This window comes from Syngnathus floridae, chromosome 3 (genome assembly GCF_059516105.1).
Source record: "Syngnathus floridae isolate MCC-2025c chromosome 3, RoL_Sflo_1.0, whole genome shotgun sequence".
Classification (NCBI taxonomy): Eukaryota; Metazoa; Chordata; class Actinopteri; order Syngnathiformes; family Syngnathidae; genus Syngnathus; species Syngnathus floridae.
This window is the reverse complement of record NC_142415.1, coordinates 6,791,111-6,813,102: the sequence shown is the minus strand read 5'-3', so window position 1 is coordinate 6,813,102 and position 21,992 is coordinate 6,791,111. Positions and strand designations below refer to the sequence as shown.

The 21,992-nt window shown below is 39.2% G+C and overlaps 1 protein-coding gene across 5 annotated transcripts; it reads right to left on the bottom strand.

Moving 5' to 3' along the window:
• Window positions 1-97: 97 nt before the first annotated feature.
• Window positions 98-18,739, bottom strand: pacsin3 (protein kinase C and casein kinase substrate in neurons 3). Of its 5 annotated transcripts, none has more exons than XM_088371926.1 (11): window positions 18,276-18,739; window positions 14,695-14,773; window positions 11,121-11,221; window positions 10,626-10,782; window positions 9,981-10,216; window positions 9,725-9,880; window positions 8,474-8,649; window positions 5,428-5,548; window positions 4,697-4,839; window positions 2,950-3,122; window positions 98-1,364 (listed from the first exon to the last, which is right to left on the bottom strand). In XM_088371926.1, the coding sequence occupies exons 3-11, from the start codon at window positions 11,172-11,174 to the stop codon at window positions 1,249-1,251; spliced, it is 1,332 nt and encodes a 443-aa protein (XP_088228052.1). In that variant the 5' UTR covers window positions 11,175-11,221; window positions 14,695-14,773; window positions 18,276-18,739; the 3' UTR covers window positions 98-1,248. The 5 variants fall into 5 exon arrangements, with proteins under 5 accessions (XP_088228052.1, XP_088228054.1, XP_088228051.1 ...); XM_088371928.1 differs by lacking the exons at window positions 14,695-14,773; window positions 18,276-18,739 and adding exons at window positions 17,307-17,448; window positions 17,852-18,105 and having other exon boundaries at window positions 11,105-11,221; XM_088371925.1 differs by lacking the exon at window positions 14,695-14,773.
• Between the last annotated feature and the right edge of the window lie 3,253 nt (window positions 18,740-21,992).

The following is a 21,992-nucleotide window of genomic DNA, read 5'->3' as shown; positions in this document are numbered from 1 at the left end:
TTTGTTTTCAATTTTGGTTGAAAGTTCTTTTTTTGAATAATATTAGTTACACTTTGATATAGCTATGTACAAAATGTAATATGAACACCAGTGAAAATTGTGTAGAAAGATCTTTATTGTTGCCTTTCAGAACTTGCTTCTCTGTACAGATTACACATTCCGGGAGGACTCAGATGCTTTTATGTGTTAAAAAGTGTTAGAAAGGTTCTAGTTATTAGGCTAATCCAAAGAAGAAACTCCCTCATAAAATTACATCAAACAGCCCAAACCCAGAGCCTTTGAATGGAAGCATTTAACAAGCGTGCTTTGTGTCTCCATAGCAACTTACACCACACCTAAGTTTGTCATTTAACTCAGCAGAGACTGAATGAAGAAGAGTTTCCAACATCTAAATTTAAAGAAACCAAAACTGAAAAACGACCAGCCTCACATTCATAGCCCAAATCAGCTGATGTTACACACAGCTATCGCATAGAAAAGGTAAAGTGGATGCAGTGTCACAATCAAACGCGCTGTAGATTTATTAAACGTGAACCTAGAGGGGACAGGAGGGTGGCAGTCAAATCCATGCATCTATTATCTGAACCGCTTATCCTCACTAAATTTATATCACTGCTTCTGGGGAGACAAAAAATGTTTTTGGACCATCTGACGTCAGGCGTTGAACACACCCAGCAGGTGATGTCATCTCTCGGTCAGATAGGAGGAAACTAAGCCAAATCTATAGCTTAATTCATAAATCTCTCCTAAAATACTCTTTTGGTTTGAAACATATATTTTGATTTTAGATAAAACGTTCTGTTTACAATATATCTCATTGATATTTTTGTGTTAAAAATGATTGTCGAGTTCTTGCCGCATTTTATTAAGGGATGCCACACCTAAGTGGCAACAGCTCAGCTTGTCTTAGCTTAAAACCTAGCTAGCTTCTTGCAATGTGTCGGCATTCAAGCAAACATGCGTAGCGTCCCATTGGCAAGTTCTAAATGTCAGACTATATTCTGAAAATATATAACATATGATGAATCCACGGTTTGGAACCAAACTAATTTGAACTTTCTCAAATGCTCCAAAAAAAAAAAAAAAAAAAAACAGAAGAAAAAGAACAACAACACAACTCAGTGATGAGTTTTAGATGCTAATTCGTAATTGTGCGTACGTGCCGTAACGACGGCACTGATCATTTTGCGATTGGTCCTGGCATCTTGAGTCTAGTTGTACCATTGGCCATGTGTAGAGTGAGTGTCATCAGGAAGCGCCCAGTTGAACGTAGTTGGCGGGATAGAGGCCCACCTGGCCGCTGCTCAACTGTCCTTTACACCAGCCCTGCTCGTCTTCCTCGCCGAGCTTCAGGAGCTCGTCACCTGCAAGGACGGTTACAAACGTTCACTTCCGAGCACAACTAAGGTTTCCATGCACAGATTCTCATTCACAGCGAGGCACCACAATATCTGCTGGCACTCTCATTTGAAAGTTATCGTTTGCCGTGCCAGTCTTATTCAATATTTTTTTTTCATTGTTGTGGATTAGTCTGCTCTTCATAGTGGATATACATTTAAGAGCACAGGTGTCAAACTCAAGGCCTGGGGGCCAGATACGGCCCGCCACATAATTTTATGTGGCCCGCAAAGACAAATGGTGCATGAAATTCGTGTGTCATTACTAGAATTGCAAATTGTATTAACTTTTAATAATGCCTTCTTTTTTTAAAATATTTGACCAGTTTTTACTCGTCTGATTTGAAAACGAGTAATTTGTCAGTTTGTTTTGTAGCTTTTACTGTATATAATATGAGGTGCTCATACATTTGTTTGGGTTGACGGTCATAATGACCCTCCGAAAGAAGCTATGACTACAATGCGGCCCGTGAACAAAATGAGTTTGACACCCCTGTTTTAGAGCAACGTTTAGGTTTCAGGGCACCACAATATGTCCGCGCAAAGCCAACACCATCTGCAAATTCATCTGGCGTCAAAAATGAAGAAAGTATGCTTTGATGACTATCCCTAAGTCAGCAATAGAAAAAGAAAAATGATAGTAGCGCATTATAAAACGTAACTTGAAATGTTGCACGAAAAACAAATGGCTGTATGAATGAATAAATAACTAAGTAAATAAATAATAAAGCCCGGTTGGCACTTTTAGAGCGGACACTGCACACACATGCATTTGTTATATTTAGTATTGATTTCAGTTCCTACTTAAAAAAAAAAACTAAGAACAACCCAAAAATACAAACAATTCACAAAAAAACATCAAAAACAATCCACTATATGTAGTCAAAGGAATGATACATGTAGTATAGGTTAACATTACCAAACCAATATGCTCGACCAGAAAGAAACAAGACATGCTTCCATCTTAAGGAGTTCAAAGCATACTTGTACACAAATGATCCAGTTTAAGCCACAGTATGAGTAAAAACAACAATTTGTACAATTCTGACAGCAGGAGTTAAATAAGACACAATAACAGTCGGGTGTTGTGACTTCAACACAATTTTCCTGGCAAAATGCACCATTTGGAACAGTTTTTGTCACAAATGTCACCACCTTGCAGACAAGACTCAAGCGTGCATAATGCTTCTCATCTCACACATCAGCAGGACTCATGTTGGTAGTTGAGGTTTGACATGAGTGTGTGTGAAAATGTGCATAGATGAAGCATCACAGGAGGAAATAAAAAATGTTTTTCTTCTTTACTTAAAGGGGAACTCAATCCAATTTTTTCTTTGTTAATGTGTTCTCTGGAGCCCAACTAGTCGAAACAGTTTTGATTCGGGGGCGGCCATTTTGCCATGTCTGAAAATGACATCAGGTCTCAGGTCACAACCAATTGTGGCTCACCATTTTTTAGTCCCCTATGATTTGTTTTACATTTTGTAAGAAGCAACAAAATAAACGCCTCCTGTGATTCCTGGCATCGCGAAGCATTAATGAGGGTTAATACCTGCTTTGAAGCTGAGTTCGTCAGCCTCCTGACCCGAGTAATCGTAGAGCGCTCGGACTCGCACACCGTCTACCTGCCGCTCTCCTTTGTCCCCCGCTTCTCCAACACCGTTCAAAGACAACTTCTTTGGGTTGTCCTCGTCTGACCAGTCGGAGGAATCATCTTTGACAATCCTGAATGAGCAGATTGATCAAATTGGTCATGTTTTGTAAATGTTCTGCAACTTCCCACTACCAGCTTAGGCAAAGCCCAATTGAAGTTGGGATGTAAAACGCTTATTTTTAAATTTTTTCATCAAGGACACCCAGAAACATTACCAGTTTGTTTGGGACCAAACTATGCTGTGGTCTGACAAGTCCACATTTCAAAGTGTTTTTGAAAATTACGGGTATCATGTCCTCTGAGCCAATTGTTTTTGTCTTGGCATTTTTCTTTATAAAGATTTGATTTCGGGCAATATTTACTTTCACTGCTAATAAGCTCACCCTGTGTGAAACAACAAACAATCCAGCAGACAACCGCACAGCACATGGACACATCCAGACACGAGAACAGCATTTGTGTCATAGCAAAATCTGCTGTCAAAAACGTGACTCGGAATCTACAAGCTGCTTCTTTCTAACCAAACATATGAGCATCCTGCTGAAATCCCATTTCATGGGTTTTTTACATGAGGGAGAGCCGTGTTTGACTTCTTTAGTCAAATATTTTCGCTCAGGAATAAACTGCAAGAGAACGATGAACATAGGCTAATAAAGTCTCTCAAACACACACATTTGAGAGTGTAAAGCAGACAATGAAGGTTAACTCCTTGAGGGAAGGCCCAATATTCGACAGAATTCCTCACAAGCTTATCTGGAAAAACGCTATCTAAAGTCAGATAAAACAGTACAGTGGCCTCATTTACTCAACTACGAGCATACCAGGCATTCTTTCATCAGAGGCTAAGGTATTTATGATGGGGCTTTTATTTGTGCAAATTTACTTTAATATCAAATAATGAACATTCACTAATTATGTCCACATGTACATACAATACGTAATGATTACCTAAAATATGTTAATCATACAAGTCTCCTAAAGTAAATGAATAACAAAAATAACAATTTTAAATAAACATAGAAAATAGATGAATACATGGCACTATCCATCCATGCATATTTTGTACTGCTTATTCTCACTCTCTATGGGTCACAGATAAAATGGAACCAATTCCAGCTGACTGAGCAAATTGATTGCCACAGTTCACAGGGCATACAAAGTAGAGACAACCATTCAAATGTTTTATTTCAGTTCGTGACACCCTATTTTGCATCATTCAAAAGGATTATGGCAAGCTTTATAACTATACGAAGACTGAAATTCTGTACATATTTGTCTTGAGTCTGAATGCACAAGGAACCTTCTGCCAAAATGTATGTATAATTCTAATAATTTTAAAATCGTAATTTGACATCTTACAGTCTTTTGAACTTTTGTGTCTTTTACAACTCAGACATAAACGATTTTGGAGTCTGAATTGCAAAAGAGTTTCTGTCTCACTTTTTCCGTTTTCTTTTTTAACCTGCATGGACTAAATCCACCCAGACTTTTTATTTTTATTTTTACTTTTGAACTTCCTCTCCCCACTTCCAATGAGACATAGTGGATATTTTGTTGTTATCCAATCAGGGGGGCCACAACAAGTCACACCAATGAGTTTATTCAGACCGCATGCCCTTTTTGACGCAACCGAAGTGTCTTGTACCTGATTGCATTCTGGGTGATGGGACTAGGCGGAATGTCATTCCCTCCCGAGGAGACGATGTTGGTGAGGGTAACTACGCTGTCGTCAGAGTGTATAGCTCGCGCCTTCCTGCTGATGGTCCGACTTGTCTCTGGAGTCCATTCCTGCGTGCACGCGCATGCATTAGAAATGTTCATCGTAAAAATGACTTAAATTGCATCCAAATGTATTTGAAATTTTCAAATCAAGACAATTTGACTAAATGGTTGAATTCACATCCACTTGCTATTTAGTCAGTCTGTCTGTATTATGATGCAGTCGTGCGATTAGTAATTATGACTTTTGAATAATTTCCTTAGTGTGTGTCTGACTTATTCCTGCCCAGCTATTTCCGGAGACTTCTAGTCAAACATTATAATTTGTCGTTAAAGCAGCCACTCGTCACAGATTTTCACTTAAAGTCTGACGAAAACTGCTTGTGTGTGTGTGTGCGTATGTGTGCAGCGCAACATTCCACTGACCCACTCAAGACTCAGTGACAGAACAGGCCTTTCACAAAAAGCCTATTTCATATTCAGTTTGTCTGAAGTGAACACACACAAACTGGCTGGTGAGTACAAAAGGCAAGGTTATTGACAAATGAGTGTTTTGACAACACATGATCTTATCTCTACAATTTCATTGAATTTATGTTAATATTGTTCATTGTTTTCTTCACGTTTATTTGAGTGGTGCATTTTGTGCATGCCCACCTCATATTGTGGCCAGTTCATGCTCATGCCTGGTCCGTGGGTGTTTTTCCACCATCGCAGATCTTCTGTCTCATTAGCTGCTCGTATGGTCTGACCCAGGTCCCTGTACAGCTCTCGGAACCTGTCAGAGAGGGTGACAAGCTAATACTCACATTCACAGTCTATGCCCTATATAGATGATTTGCATTTACAAGAGTATTTTATTAACAGTGCATTTTGGGTGGTCTGACTGAAGCTTTTTGCCTATTGAACAAAAAAGTCAGAACCACTAAAATGTGACATACTGACTTTAAAAAAAAAAAAAACTACTATCCATTGCACAGGTAGAATTTAGTTGTCATTCCACCACTGTTGGTATGTGAACTTGGCATTAAGGAAACAAGGCCACAGATTGCCAACTTGAAAGTTGAAATCTTGTGGCAACAAGTAGGAGCTACATCTGAATCTTATAAAATGACTCCTTGGTCACATGGGAGCAACAGGCAGGAAGGTCAATCCTCTTAGTCAACAAGTTACTGCAGCTGCTTAAGTTCAAAAGGGCAAATATATTTTTGAAGACATTTTCGATGACCACTGACGACTTGCAAAATCTCTCATGTGCAGTATTTTATGGACTGTTATTTTAAAATATCTTCATATACAAAGGGGATCTTCATGCAGAAAGAAAAAAGACCAGTGGTTGTGTTATTATTTTACCTAATGCTAATGCTATCTTTGTTGACAGTTCCAACAGTCAAAGCACTTGCCATTATCCAAAAAACGAGTTGCCATTTATTTACCGAGGAGTACCACATTATAATGTGAACACGCTCAGCATTTGATCTGTCCACAGAAAGCTCAAAATTTCTACACTACTTAAGACATAAAAGCAGGGTGTAAATCTAGTTCCGATACGACAAAAACATGGACACCTGCTAGCGCTTAGATGCGGATGAAACGGAGAACGTGAATTTGGAATACAGACCAGATGAAAAGATGACCATCCATACATGAGACGCACCTAATAAAGGTGCACTGTCGATTTTTGAGAAAAATCAAAACAGTTTAAGTTCGTGTTATGAAAAAATATGCTAGTTTTAATTATTCATGGCAGCAACAAAGCCTATGTTGATAGAGTAAATCATACTTCTTAGTTTGCATTATATCAGTTCGATACTCTTGTCAAGATTACAGCTTCAGGTCTGATTTATATTAATAGATTCCACATTGAGTTCACTAACATTGTGCACGCTGTTGGCAACCATTGTAAAAATGGTGGAGACTGCTGAAAAGGTTTATGTGCTTTTTGTAGCCTTGGTGGTTTTCACCATGCATTTGTAAGAACAGCAGCAGCACAAAAAGTAGTTTTAATTGACCGAATTAAGTTAGAAATTGATCTGTTCAATAATTTGGGTGATCAAGCAGTGGCATAAAAGCATTTAGTTTGATTTAACTGATTCTGAGTGAACACCAAGTGTAACACTGCATTTAAAAACACACAAAAAATGGTGCAAGTCCAATATTATTTGGCTAGTGTTTATTCGGGTGTTGATAAATACTGTGAATCTATTCGTAAAATTAATAATTTCATCCCAATATGTAGTTGCTGCATCACAAATTCTGAAATTGAGTACGGCTTTTGAAGGATTTTATATTTAAAAAAAAAAATTACAAAGGAGTTGACCCCCAGGTTACAAAATCTTTTTGAAATACTAGCATCCATATTTGGAAAAGCATACATATGAGATATATCTGAAGATAATATTGACCTCAAAATACTCACACTTGGCTTCAAACCTGATTGAAGCCACTTACTTTAATGACAGGCTTGGTAACTACAGTTTGTGATAGTAGAAGCTAAAGTGCTCCAACAGGAACTGGGGTCACAGAAAGAGGACCAGGGTCTTTCATTAGTCTGTTTGCCACAAGGTGATCTCAAACCTCACACCCAAATCAACTTTGAGATGAAGCAAACCAGTCATTGTTTGTCTACACCTCCGGCAGAATCTCCATAATAAGAATCAAAAGAACTCGTTTGGTGTTAAGACCTCATTGGATAGTTGCAAACCAGGGTTGTTATGGTAATGGTGGACTGTTTAAACAGAACGTGAGACCAATAGTTAATGGACAACAGCAGGAGTTTTCCATTAACATCAGTGTACACAAACTTAGCAAATAAAAAAGGCATGTAATACTTGCATATCTTTTATTTGAGTCATGCATCATGTATATTTTAAATTCAGCACATGAGAAAAATCTGTATACTGTAGATAAAAATTATGGCATGAGGCACACCCTTTTAAAGTTAAAGTCCCAATGATCGTCACACACACATCTGGATGTGGTGAAATTTGTCCTCTGCATTTAACCCATCCCTGTGTGATTTTGATTCATCCCCTGGGGGAGAGGGGAGCAGTGAGCAGCAGCGGTGCCGCACTCGGGAATCATTTATACTGTGGCGATGTTCAGAAAAAGGAAACCAACGCTGAATGTTAAATAGTGCAACTTGTTTTTTGTTTTAGTGGTTTGAAATTTTTTTGGTCCAACACTGACATTAAAGGACAATGATGACGTTATTAAATCCAGAAGTGAAGACAAGATGCGAGCAAACAACTTTACAAACAACTTTTTTTTACATCAATCTCTCAAATACATATTAAATTCTGAATAGCCAGTGCCACCGTTTGATGAAACCAACTCTGGAACCAATTACAAAGGTATGTTTTGGCAGGGCAAAAAATAACTAAAAAATACTGCACACATAACCAAAGTACAAAAAAAACAGTGAAGCCATTTGATGATAACATACCTCCAGATATATTTTTTTCAACATACCAGTGACCCTAAACACATTTATTTAAAGTAAAAAATAAATAAATAATTAATTAAATTCAGTAGAAAACGTAGTACGATATAGAGGGATTGAGACGTATTGTGCAATGTTTTACACAATTCAAAACAGTTCCCAGATCTTTATTCAATGAATGTGGCATGCTTTTGTCAAAATACCCCAAGGAACAAGCATTATATTTTACACCCTATTTCTTTTCATGTGTCTTTGTCCTACCTGTCTTTGCTGGACAAGTCCAGGTGTGTGTGGATATCCAGCAGGACCTCTTTAAAGAAGCACAGTCTCTTGCGCTCAGCTTCCTGGGTGATGTCAAACACCTGCTCCATGTCCTCCATGTAGCGAGGGTTACAGCGGTTCAGCTCTTCCAAAGCCTTTTCATAACGCTCTTTCGCCTAAAAAACATGTGACCTTCAATAAGGAACATTGAGCTTCATGACTGCACATTGTGACCTTCATGGTTTAAAAGACGATGGAATGGTCGTGCTTATCGAGGAGAAAAAAAAATTCACCATCATGAAGTAGTTTTATGCAAACTCAACTGCAGTGAGCTCTCAATCACCACTTTAAATAGGAATGTGGAATTTATTTATTACCAATTTTAGCAGGCTCACTGAGTTTCTGTCATAACATTCAAACACAAAATTATTTTTTTCCCTTTCAGTCAATTTTAGCAGGCTCACTGAGTTTCTCGGTCATAACATTCAAACACAAATTAATTTTTTCCCTTTCAGTTATAAATAAATACATAAATAAATAAAAAAAAACATTGGCATCTTAATCAGACAGAATTAATGCATTAGTTTAGAAGACAGGCAATTTTAGCCTTAAAAATGTGAGTTCAGTCAAAAAGCTTGCATAGTGGTGTTAACCTTGGGAAAAAGCATAAAAGCCAATGCTATGACTTTAGATTAGGTGTGGTTTTTAATTACTGTGTAAATACTAGATCAGCATGAAGCCGCTGCAGGAAGACGTAAATACACCACCAGTTTAATGATGTCATATCAAACCTGGGTTGTTATTCCGCACTCTGAATAAGAAAAGTATTAAATATAGACAATTTCCCAACATTTTTGATGTTATCTCACTCTTCCTGGAATCATTGTGCAGGTTTCTTTTTAAAGACCTCTTGGCTGCCTCACACACCTATGTGGACTGACTGCTCTAGAATTTGTCAAAGGATTTCCCTCTGTTTGGTTGATCATTTCCCTCTTCATGACCTGGAGCTTTCTGCCATTGCAGAGTAGAAAGCACAGGAAACAAGTGTGGTCATGTTTCAAAGTCACAAAACACACATCGACAGGCTTTTTTGGACTCCCTGACACTCCCAGATTGGCGCAAGGGCTCAACATGTACGCATGTGCATCCACATGCAGATGTCACGCATTCAAATATCCAGGACTGCAGCTAAAGATATAGTTGAAGGTTAAGATTGGATATCTAGATAGTGGGTGTATGTAAACCTCATACTTTTTCAGCTTCTTGGTTGCAGCGCTCCACACGGGCCGAATATTTGCGGACTTCCTCTTGAGACTTGGATGGGTCGGCCTTCGCGTGTGTTTCCCTGTTAATGGCTGACCACTCCTCTTTCCTGGCTTGATGGTAGCTCTTCTTGCTTGTGTCCAACTAGACAAAAAAAAATGCACATGACAGCCTCTCTAATAACACATATACATCCATAAAGCTATTCTGAGAAGGATGATGAATTAAAATCGATGTATCAAACCTCTTTTAATTTGCGGACCCAGGGTTTCTGAGCTTTGCGGAAGCCATCGTCAGCATCCTTTGTCTCTCTGAAACCTCCAATCATCTGCTTATGGAAGGCTTCTTTCTGCCAATTTCGCACCTTCTCGCTGTCTTCTGCCACTAGCCGGTCACGGAGCTCCTGATGGAGCTCGCTGAGCCGATCGGCTGCCTGCATGAACGCATGCCACGCCTTCTCCAGTGTCCCATACTGAGGCCCTGAGTAAAACGTAAGTAAAAGCCAAGACAATTACTCATTTTGGCTCAACTTGACCGCAGAGTATATATGACATGTATAATATAGTAGTTCAAAGTGGCAAAGCCCTGTTATAGAGATTAATATTAAAGTTTGACAGGGTTCCGGTTCTACTGCAGTCTTTATGCATCTGAATGTGCAGTAGTCTATCACTAACCTATGCCACGGGAATAGTAAAGTCCCCATTGCAGTATGAAAACCATTTCTAGGTCATAAATATGAATGAAAATCGCTAAGTATTTTGGTAACTTGGGATGCCTCTTGTAATCTTGTGCATGTTAATCGCATTACAAATGAAATCTTTACCACTAGCTTGGAAGCTCCTAAAATGTATTTGGCTGTTTATTGTGGCCCTGATCTCATTGAACTAACCTTTCTCGACCGCACTTCTCCACCTCTTGGCCCAGTCACTGAGCTGAAGGGCGTAACTCTTCTCGATCTTAGCCCGCTCCTGGAAACAGCTGACCAACTCATTACACAGTCGGTTGCCGTCGTCTACCCGCCTCACCGTCCTCTTGTAGTTTCCCGGCTTTTTGGAACACAAAGCAATCATATTCACCACACCATAAAAGACACACTTCAAATGCAGTTTCTATTGGTTTAGCATTTTCACATTATTGACCGATTAATCCAAGTCATGCCTTTGACAACTGTTCCAAATGATAGTTCCACAGTCTATGGTCTAAAACTGCATACATAATTTATGTCTTTTGGCCTTTGCTATTACATTTTAAACATCCAGAGTGGTGAACAGGTGCAGGAACCACAATGAACCAAGGCCTATTCTCTGGTGGAAATGGCCTATGGACTTTGTTGTAATAACAATTCATTTGAACAGTTAGTAGGCTTGCCTTGTAGCTAGCATACCTCCCAGAAGCTATCGCAGCTCCCGAGTTCACTGAGGTCTCCATTGGAAGACATTTTGCCGTCAGCCTTACAGCACAGAATGATGGCAGCGAACGACGAAACTGCCAAAAATAGATTAAGATATAATTTAGATTAAAAAACATAGTAACAAATGATAAAGTAGAATACATCTGAAATCTGCATAAATCTAGTTAAAATAGTAACAAGTGATAAATTAGAATCCATCTGAAATCTGCGTAGCTACAGTTAAGCACTTCATTGGATATTCTAAAATATATTCATAAATTATCTTCTTAGCCCCGCCATGTATCGGTCAAGCTCCCCTTTACCCCAACAAAGAGAAAAAACTGAATCCTGGAGGCTGTCCCTGACCCAGTTTGTCTCTTGCATATCGCTGATCCAAATTTTCTGCGGACCAATGAAATCGGAGAACCGAGCCCCACATATTTTTACTGAAAGCAACAAAAACAATTAACCTAAATAAACCACATTAAACCTAACTCAAACTGAGATTTGGAATGATGGCAACACAAAAACCTCTATGCAAAGAGAATCGAGGTTGAAGAATAAACAATGAGATTGTTGTAAACAACGTAATACATTTACTTTTCCGAAATATATTTCAGATGTGATGCTCCGGCGGAACTGTGATGCTAAACTCTGCTCAGAGTTCAGCATGACCCAACTTCTCTATACATCCACTTCCTGCTGTTTGGTCATTGGCCAGAACTTTCTTTCAAGGTTAGACAACTTCCTGCTGCAGACACAACAACTTGAGATGAAAACAGCCATTGCTCAAGGCCCCCCTCTATTTATCTATCCCAAGTTAGATAATAGCGGTGAATGAATGCCAACATGGTTCATGTGCAGTGTTATCATACAATATAGTGTAATCATATGAGCTGCGAATAGTAATCTACTTCCATAATTGTCCGTAACGGGTGTTAAGGGTTGACATAGTGGGACAAAGATAGAGAAAAAAATTTCCAAGACGAGACACAAAAATGGAAAAAAAAAAAAACATTTTAAATTTGGTTTGGTTTTAACTAAGTTACACTAAGAAACAAAGATTCTGTAAATGCATGCAAATTGATAGGCAAATGCAATTCTTCGTTATTACAATGATTTAACAATTGATCGGCCCTCTGCAATTCAGGTATCCAGTTAAAAACAGACACTCAAGCAAAGATACATTCAAACCCAAATCATCTTATGTGCTAGTGTGTTTTATACGAGTAGATGAGTAACGTTCCAAAGATGTGAAGAGATACGTAGAATGTCTCAAACACAAAGTAATTTACACAGAGTGCATGTGTGTGTGTCTCACAGGCGAACGAAAGGCATGCGAATAGTAGAGGAATCTGCCACCTGCATGCTAGAACATGCGGGCTGATGAGAAACCCGACTTTACCGAGGGCTGCCAATAGCTGCTCGTGCATCCTACAGGGCAACACAATGCATGTCCACACAACTTTTAGCGTTTGGTGTTTGAACATTTAGTTGCCAGGATTAGGGATGGTTGAAAGAGCAGTGAGGCCCACAAACTAGAGCATATGTAAATGCCAGGGTGTGGTTTTGAGAATAGCTTCAAGGTCTCCTGCGGAAGGTGTACAAATGTGGAAATTAAACTATGATATGTCTTAAATGTACGGTAATGCCCACAACAATTGAGATACTGGGTTCTAATGATCATTCACTTTCTATATTATGAAGTGAACTTACATATACATCAATATTTTTACACTGGATTCCAAATTATAAATTTAAGGTCAAGCCCCTCAATTCAAATGTGCGGCGAAAAAATAGTGTCAGGATTTACCCTGAAGCAGACGTACATTTGCATGAGTTGAGCATGAGCACGCCAGAGGACGCCGCCCACTTGTCTTTGGCAGTTCAGCTGCCTGTGCCTCTGTACTTTCCTGCTTGCCTTTAATTAGAGATGGAGGAACTATGAAAAGACATTCCAGCTCCACCCATAAATGTGCGTATGACAAGTTTAGTCAACTTGGTATACCCAGAAAAACAAGATATATAGCATGGTTTCATAGTAATTACCTATACTATAATAACTGGCACTAACAATGAAGTGTAAACAAATCAAATAAAATCAATCAATCCAAAGGTCTGCATCCCAAGAGACAAATCCATGCCATATTTTGTCCATTTCAAAGTTTAGTCACAATTCCATCACTATTAATTATTTTTATATTACTAAGATTGGGGCTCAGAATTGACAGAAATATATTCATCCATTATCCAAACCGCTTATCAAGTCAAAACACAATCCAAACAGATTTGCTGCTTCAAAAAAAGGGGGTCGACTAGTTGTTGGTTTATACCAAAGTGGGTCAGGAGGAGGGAGTGAGTGAGGGACGGATAGAGAGGCCAGTCCAGACCTCATAAGCCCCCACTGGTAACCTCGCTGTCATTAATCTGATTATTGTACTCCCGTACGATATACTTCAACACATAGTACAAACACGGCTCCACCAGCATATTTTCTAGGCTTGGTTTCTACATTCCAGCAACACTTGAGATGGTTTCTAAGCTGCCCATTAAGGCCTGGAGGCTTCCAATTTTCTATAAACAGAGGCACTTTGAGATATTTTTCATTCAGCTGCTTTAACTCTTCCCACATCTAGTGTTGTATCACAAGTTTTGTTCACCATTGGTGTCATTATCGCTTTCCCAAATGAGATTTGATCAGAAGGAAAAGTGTAATTAAATGATATGTGAAATCTGGAGAAAGTAGCTTTTAATGTGTTTAGAATAATATACATTTATGCTTTTTGTTGTTTAAAATCCCTTGTTTATGCATCTTAAACCCTAAAACATTACAAGAGGACACTATTGGATTCTCCACTATAAGACACTACACTAGTTTTGACCCACTGAACAAGCGGCAAAAATATTTTTAAACTGTATTCTTCAAAATGAGAGGTTTTCTGGCCTTTAATTCAACTGTCTGTGTGATGTGACTGACTGCAAGCCAAGCTTATCTTCGTACAGCAACTACAAGGTATGGTTTGGAACAGGTTGTTGAATAGTACTTTCCCAAATGACAGGCGGATTTTTTTATTTAACAAAAAATCCATTGCGGGGGAAAAAACAAAGTGTTACAGGGTGATTATTTGCTTGAAAACCCTTCCACTTTACATTGTTAGAAAAATAATTTTAAAACAAATGAAATCAGTGCTATAAGTAAAACTTACTAACTACAAATTATGTGGCTCATTGCAATCTGGGAAAGTTTAAGAGTTATCTGCCTGGACATTGGACAAAGGTCAACTGAATGAAGAAAGGCAACACACATTCCACGTGGTATCAACCTCTACCTTTCATTTGCTCTGACTGGACAACATCCAGCTCTTGGTGTTCACAATGATGTAATTTGAAAGTCAGGTTTACTATACTTTGATGAACGAGTCAGTTTGTTATGTCTCCATTGAAAATAATTCTCATCTAAAAATGAAAAAATGCTGATAGCAAAGCAGGCAACAACACGTTTGGGACTTTACAGGACAAAAAGAAGACAATTCGAGCGTCGGTAGGGCAGTGAGTCAGCAGAACTTACCTTACCAGAGATGAAAACAAAGACGGACAGGTGTCCCAAAGGGTCTCTCAGTCCTGGGAGACAGAGGAGAAAAGAAAGCCTACACAGGCAAAAGATGAGACAGCGGAAAGGAAGATGAAAAATCGTTGAACAGCAGAGTAGCAGCAAGAAGCCCTTGCAGAATGACACCCAAGGCAGCTGAGCATTATAAAGCTCGGAAGAGGTTAGAAGGTGGCACATTTTGGAAGTCACAGTGAAATGCCACACATAGAGCCTGTTGGCCAAGTCTAATGAAAGAGCAAGGGACGCCCCAAACCCTTGCAGGAAGAAGGTCAAAGCTACTGACTCACACTGCTAAAATAACCTGCTTTGGCACGGGATTGCAAATGGAGGCTAAAGGACCACAACAGAAAGGGTAGGAATTAATGAGCAGTAAAAGTGAAGCATGGATACTGGAAAGGGAGCAACAGGCACCGCCTTGGGGTTCTATACATGCAAATAACTGACAACTACTTTGGACTGGAGTTAAACTGGCAATAGGTTAAATGACTTATAACAAGGACAATTAAAGTTCAGCTGACTGACATACACTGATATCAAATACCCCCCCCCCCCCCCACACACACACACACACACACACACACACTTTAACCAAGCAGTTCTTGATTTAATAAATCTTGGTGGACTTGTGAATGGAACAACACTAAATCTCAAATTGTAGGTCAATTGGAGTAGGGGCTGCGGCAGCAAAACCCTTACATCTCGGAAACTACTGAGTCAATCTTCTTGGAAAGTCAATTCAACAAAGATTCGGAATCTGCGTTTAAAAGAGTGGTGCATATTTTTCAACTTGACCTTTTAACCTATAATTTGACCTGCATCACATGACTAAACATTTTCCATGAAATGTAATCACTCACATGTTCTGCACAACATATGAACATCCATATTACATCTTACATATTTTTCCAATATCATGCAGCCCTTTTAGCAAAAGATTTCAAAATCCGGCACACCATAGCTCCCAAACACCTGATCCAACTACCCTAAAATTGGAGATTTAGTGCTGTCCCATAACTATCTACAACTACATCAGGTTTCATTTAAATCGAAAGCTGTTTGGTTTAACCCACTGGGTGATCTATCACAGAATGACATTATACATACATAATAAAGCATACATGTCATGTGACTTTAATTGCTTGTATTTTTCATACATATTGACTTACAATACAATAATATTTTACAGAGCAACATCAAAATCCAAATAAGAATTGTCTCAAGAAAATTATTATCAAGCCTGAGCCCTGACCTAAATTCACGTTAAAAAAGACAATCCAAAATAGGCTATAACTAGGAGAAGCCCTCATAATTCATCAAATTTTAGTAGTTGTACTTATACGAAGAGAACCATAGAGCTTAATGCCAAGTCACAGGCCACATGATTACGCCATAACATTTTGTACTTAATTGTGTCTGGTAAATTGGAGGCTTTAAGTCATTTTATCTCTGAGAAACTGTCAATATTACAGTACTGAGTTATGGAATTGTTTGCTCTGATATCAGCCTGAGGCACTGTATGCCTCTGACCAAAAAAACATGTGACAGTTCAGTGCAAGAGCTGAGGATAGGAACTGAACAAGGGTGGCAAATGCAGGAGTAGAGTCAGAGAAAGGGATAACTCAGCCTTGTTCCCACACATACAGCTGTTCTCCCAGCTCATTTCATTCCATCGCCACTACAGCGATTGGGCCAGGACCGCCTCTGCGCTATCCACACTCCTCGGGACGCTGACTGAGGGTGGTTTGGCATAATCCGCTACATGTCGCATGCAACCAGGCCAAAGATTAACCCAGAATCTGATTGTCCTTCTCCTGCTGTTCACCTAAGAAAACACTTGGCACTTAGGTTTACAACATTGGCAAAATGTTCTAGATTTTTTATCCTTTTTTGCTTCTTGTCAAGGACAGCAAAAGTGGGAAAGTACAGGGAGAAAAGACATGTTGACGTGCAAACTAACTGGGTCAACCAAAGACTTGATAGACTAGGAAGGAATTAACATCAAGCATTGACATGATTTAGGTTGCCACAAAATTCCACTGACTTGAAGCTGGAGGGGGATTTTACCTAACACTCACCACCACACAGTTCCAGCTTTTATACTTCCCAATGCCCCTCATATGGATTCCAAAGAGACTACAGACCACTGGCTCACAAACGCCTAGATCATTAAATCTTTTAGGACCACATATTTAAAGTGAAAGTCAACCCAAAACCTTTCTTTACCATATGTTATACGTGCCGCCATTAGTCTCAACACACCATTCTAATTAATATTGCGTTTGTGGAACATGAGTTAAGCAGCAAAATACATCCATTTTTTATTCATTTCAGGGGCAGCCATTTTGCCACTTGCTGTCAACTGAAAATGACATCACAGTTGCTAGATCGCTTCAAATAACTTCTGAGCCCTAATTGGTTGCGACCTGGCAACTGTGATGTCATTTTAGTCGACAGCAAGTAGCAAAATGGCAGCCGCCTGAGATGGATTTTGCCTGTTTTATTAATATTCCACAAACAGAACAGTGTTTTTAATAGTTAGGCTGCACAGAACATATCATCTTGGGGTTTACCTCCTCTATAGCAGGAGCTTGTGTCCTTGCTTTTGCACAGTTTTTCTTTCTGATATCACATTCCATCTAGTAGATGTTTTGAGGACTCCAAACCTGTGACATTGTCATAATGTCTTTCCGAGCAGAGTTTTAGAGGTCATGCCTGTTAATAAACACCATTATTCACACACAGTTAGGGTTTTCTTAGTGCCACACCCTCTTCACCAGCAGTTACTTTAACTACCGCTGAATATTATTGACATCCTCGAAGCTGTCTTTTGTAATCTCCTGTTGTAAAAATAGAAGTTTAAAACCAGAGAGCACTCAAGTATTGCAGGCCTGTAAAGCTGCATGGAACATGAAAACATGATTTGCCTAAAATGACAAAACATTGTAGTTCGCCGATTTGTACAGTACTTTCTACATCAACGCTGGCAAGGAAGTGCTGGTGCCAGCCTGTCACTGGCTACCAAGATACTCTTAAAAAGTTCTTGTGATAGGATGTTTAATATTTTACCTATACAAAAGCAACGACCAATAAACCAAAATAAGTTTTTAAATGATACCTGGACTGGCGCTCCACTTGGACTTTTTTGACGAAATGTGAAAATAAAATAAAAATGTCACGCTGCCTGCAGCAACTTAATGTATTAATGTGCCAGCGCGCCACATGGTCGATTAAATAAGATACCTGCATGATTATCATGCATGCTGTCTTATATAATGCTAGGTTTTTTTTAATCAATAAGACTATACAACTAAAGCATATATAAGTATCGATCGTTGGCTAACTGTAATTATGGTGATTATAGGTCCAAGAAGAAATAAAGACCAATGACTAAATGACCTCGTAGAACACGCGTCATCAAGCACCATATGTCAGCATTTGATTCAGAGTATCTGATTCCATGGCTTCAACATACACGTTTTGTTTGTTGTTGTTTTCCCAAGACGGCAGGAATAGTGTTCCGAAAGCGCTCAAGCGCTTACCTGTTTCCCCCGAGCTGCAGGAACAAACCAGAAGGAGAATCCACCTGGGATTGCGCGGTTGTTCCCCTCCGGAGTAGACGATTCAGTAGTCAGATGTTACAAACTTGGTCGTGGTCCAACCTTGTATTTTCTTCACTTGTAAACCTTCATCAAGTGCGTCATCATCTCGAGTTTTTACTCCACAGTGACCAGAGGGCGTCCACTTTCGGCCATGTTTACAACGTTAATGTCCAACTTTCAAATGTTCGCAGGCTCGGTGTCTTCTCTTCGGTTGTAACACGCAATAGTATTTCACCAAATTATGTGTGCTGCTTACCTCAAAAAGTTTTTGGAATCGGTTTGGAACGACTAGATAGCGAGAAGTCCTTCTTCCACAATCCTGACTGGCGTCTGTAATCAGATGCTGCACGCCACAATATCCATTCATCCTATTTACGCGTTAACCCTTCATCGTGTCTGCGGCACCGCGGTGCTGCCTTCGCTGACCGTCAGGAAAACAGCAACTTCAGTCAGACTGCACGTCACTAAGCACTTAACGGCCTGTTTGAATTAATCGACGGATAGATGGATGGATGGATGGATGGATGGATGGATGGATGGATGGATGGATGGATGGATGGATGGATAGATAGATAGATAGATAGATAGATAGATAGATAGATAGATAGATAGATAGATAGATAGATAGATAGATAGATAGATAGATAGATAGATAGATAGATAGATAGATAGATAGATAGATAGATAGATAGATAGATAGATAGATAGATAGATAGATACAGTTGGAGTTTACTTGATTAGGAATTTTACGTAGCTTTACTGCCACCTATTGGATTTAAGATGCAACTGCAGAAAATGTTCCGGCAAAAGCTGTAAATTATTCCAACCACTGTTGCACTACTGTTGTTCTCTTAAGGTCAAACCAGTCTTCACTGTTTTGAGGTCAAGACTAACTTATCCACTCCAAAAAAGGTATTCTGTTGTCGATTTGTTCGGTTTTGTTTTGTGCTTTTTGGTCATTGTCTTACCACGATCACCAGTTTGCCTGAAACGCTGTCAAACATTTAAGTGCTGCATTACAAATTTCAAATGGAATCTTTTACACAGCAGTGGTATGTTCTGCATGCATTCTTGTTTATTGTTTTATCATATTTTTGTTTTGTTAACAACTTACCATGTGCCAGAAATTTCTATTCTTCAGTCAACATTGGGATTTTTTTACCTGAGTTACTCAAAAACATGGTCTTGAGGTCACCTTTACAAAGCGGCCAAACCTAGAAGAAGGATAGCAACAGTGCTAAACTTACTCCATTTGTAGATATCTTTCACTGAGGTACATCAAGGCTTGAGGAGATACTTTGGTAACCCTATCCATTCGTGCAAGATGAAAAATGTCGTTACTGCAGGTTTTGCTTTTTACAGTTACAGATGATAAACTAGCTTTAAAAGTTAAAGTTAAAAAGTCCCAATGATTGTCACACACACAACTGGGTGCGGTGAAATTTGTCTCTGCATTTAACCCATGCCCGAAGGGAGCAGTGGGCAGCAGCGGTGCCACGCCCGGAAATCATTTGGTGATCTAACGCCCCAAATCCAACCCTTAATGCTGAGTGCCAAGCAGGGAGGCATTGGGTCCCATTTTCATAGTCTTTGATATGAGCCGGCCAGGGTTTGAACCCACAACCTTCCAGTCTCAGGGTGGACACTCTACCACTAGGCCACTGAGCTAGTGGCTAGCTTTTTTATAGTGGCATTTTACGCCTAATATTTTGCAACAGTGCACCAAAACTTCATACACTCCCACCTGTGCTACCAATATATTTGCAGATTTTTTTTTTAATCAATGTGTTTTCTTGAATTTTTTGTTGTTGCTAACAAACTTGTGTTCCACACTTGAGTCCATTTATCAGTACTATAGTGAAACTGAGTAGAGTGGGTTTTTATTTTACAAGTCGATTTACTATGCACCCCCAAAATTTCAGATTAGGAAGCACTGTGCTCCTAATTTAAAAAGTTAGTCTGGAGCCTTGCATACCATAACATGATGCTTCCGCAATTGCTGGGATGCACGGCTAAACTGAGGATGTGGTCTTGCGGTGTAGAGTGGAATGATAGCATCAAGAATAGGATCCATAAAATGTAAAAAGACCACATATTGCTGTTGAAACCAGGCATATTTATACAACTACTTATACTACACAAACACAGAATTAAAGAAGAGCCCAGACACCTTTGACAGAAACTCAATTTGAACGCTTGCATCCATGAGTCTATTCTTTCAGTCATGACATACGTAAGAACGTAGATCAGCTTGTAACTGAGTTGTAAATTGAAAGCTTTGCCTTAATGCTCAAGATACTCCTCCACTGGAATCTACGACCTGGAGAGGCCACGCTACACTTTTCTCACTATGGACCATGGTTTCAGTTTTGTAAGTGTCTGAAACTCATCCTAGCAGCTTTACCTTCAGCTTCACCCTCCAATGAGAGTTGAAGGTCACAACTTCATGAAGTCCACAGAACAGGTGCAAAATTGGGGCCGAACCATCTAACCATTTGTCAACATGCATGTCCTCAAGTTCATAGATGAGCTGGAGCCTATCTTATATCTTGGACAGTTCGCCACCCCTTTTGAAGAGTACATGCAGTACAAGTAGCTGTTTAATTACACGTTCACACATTTGGACAATTTAGTCTTCAATTAATCTACTGTGCAAGTTTTTTTTCATCGTTGGAGGAAAGTGTACGACCTGGAGAAAACCCACTCTAGCATAGGGAGAAAATCCAAATTTCACACAGGAATGCCTAATCTAAAAACCAAGGACCCCTCTTTCCCAGCGTGACTTTGTCATAGAGTGATAAACTTGTAGGTGGTGGGTTCAATCCACAAGCCCGGTGATCACGTCAAAGCATTTTCGAGCAAGACACTGAAGTTTATGTTTCTCCCGGTAGGGCCTCGTAGCGCCATTCATGGCAGCATCAATTTACTTTTTCTGTCATCCTGGGGGTGTTTTCACCAAGTGTAGCAACATTGAACAGGCATCAATTCTAAAGCTGCCAATGTCATGAATATGGCGCATGTAAGTGTTGAGTTTCATTTGCTTTCGTTCCTGCGCTCGCTCCCTGAAAGTGCTGTCTCTGGGAGTGGTTCCAAGCATTCTTGTTCAGCTGTCACTCGTGATTCCACACCCCCCACGCCAAATTCGGGTCAAAAGTGTGAAATTTGAAAAAAAGATTTGAACCTGAAAAAAAGATCCTAATCTGAAAAAACAAGAGTTCAACATGCAACTGAAAAAAAAACCCCTCTAAACTTGAAAAATAAATGGTCAAATCTGAAAATATCTTTTTTTACCAAAGCGAAGAAAAACTATTTTCAACTCGAAAAAAACTTTTCATACAAGTATTCTTATTTTGAATTTTTTTTTCAAGTTTCAAGCTCAACACGTTTATTTTCAGTATAAAAGTTTTATTTTGTCAAGTACGAATTTTGTTTTTTTAAGTACAAAACTTTTTACAACAACCTACCTCCATAAAATCTGATTGAACTAACTAACTAACTAACTAACTAACTAACTAACTAACTAACTAACTAACTAACTAACTAACCAGCGCAGTGAAAGCAATACAACTGTGAGAAATGCAACGAAATGAAGCCATTCGAATTGGAAATAAACTAATGCAACTTGTACAAAAAGTGATAAGTTTTAAGTGAAAGTCA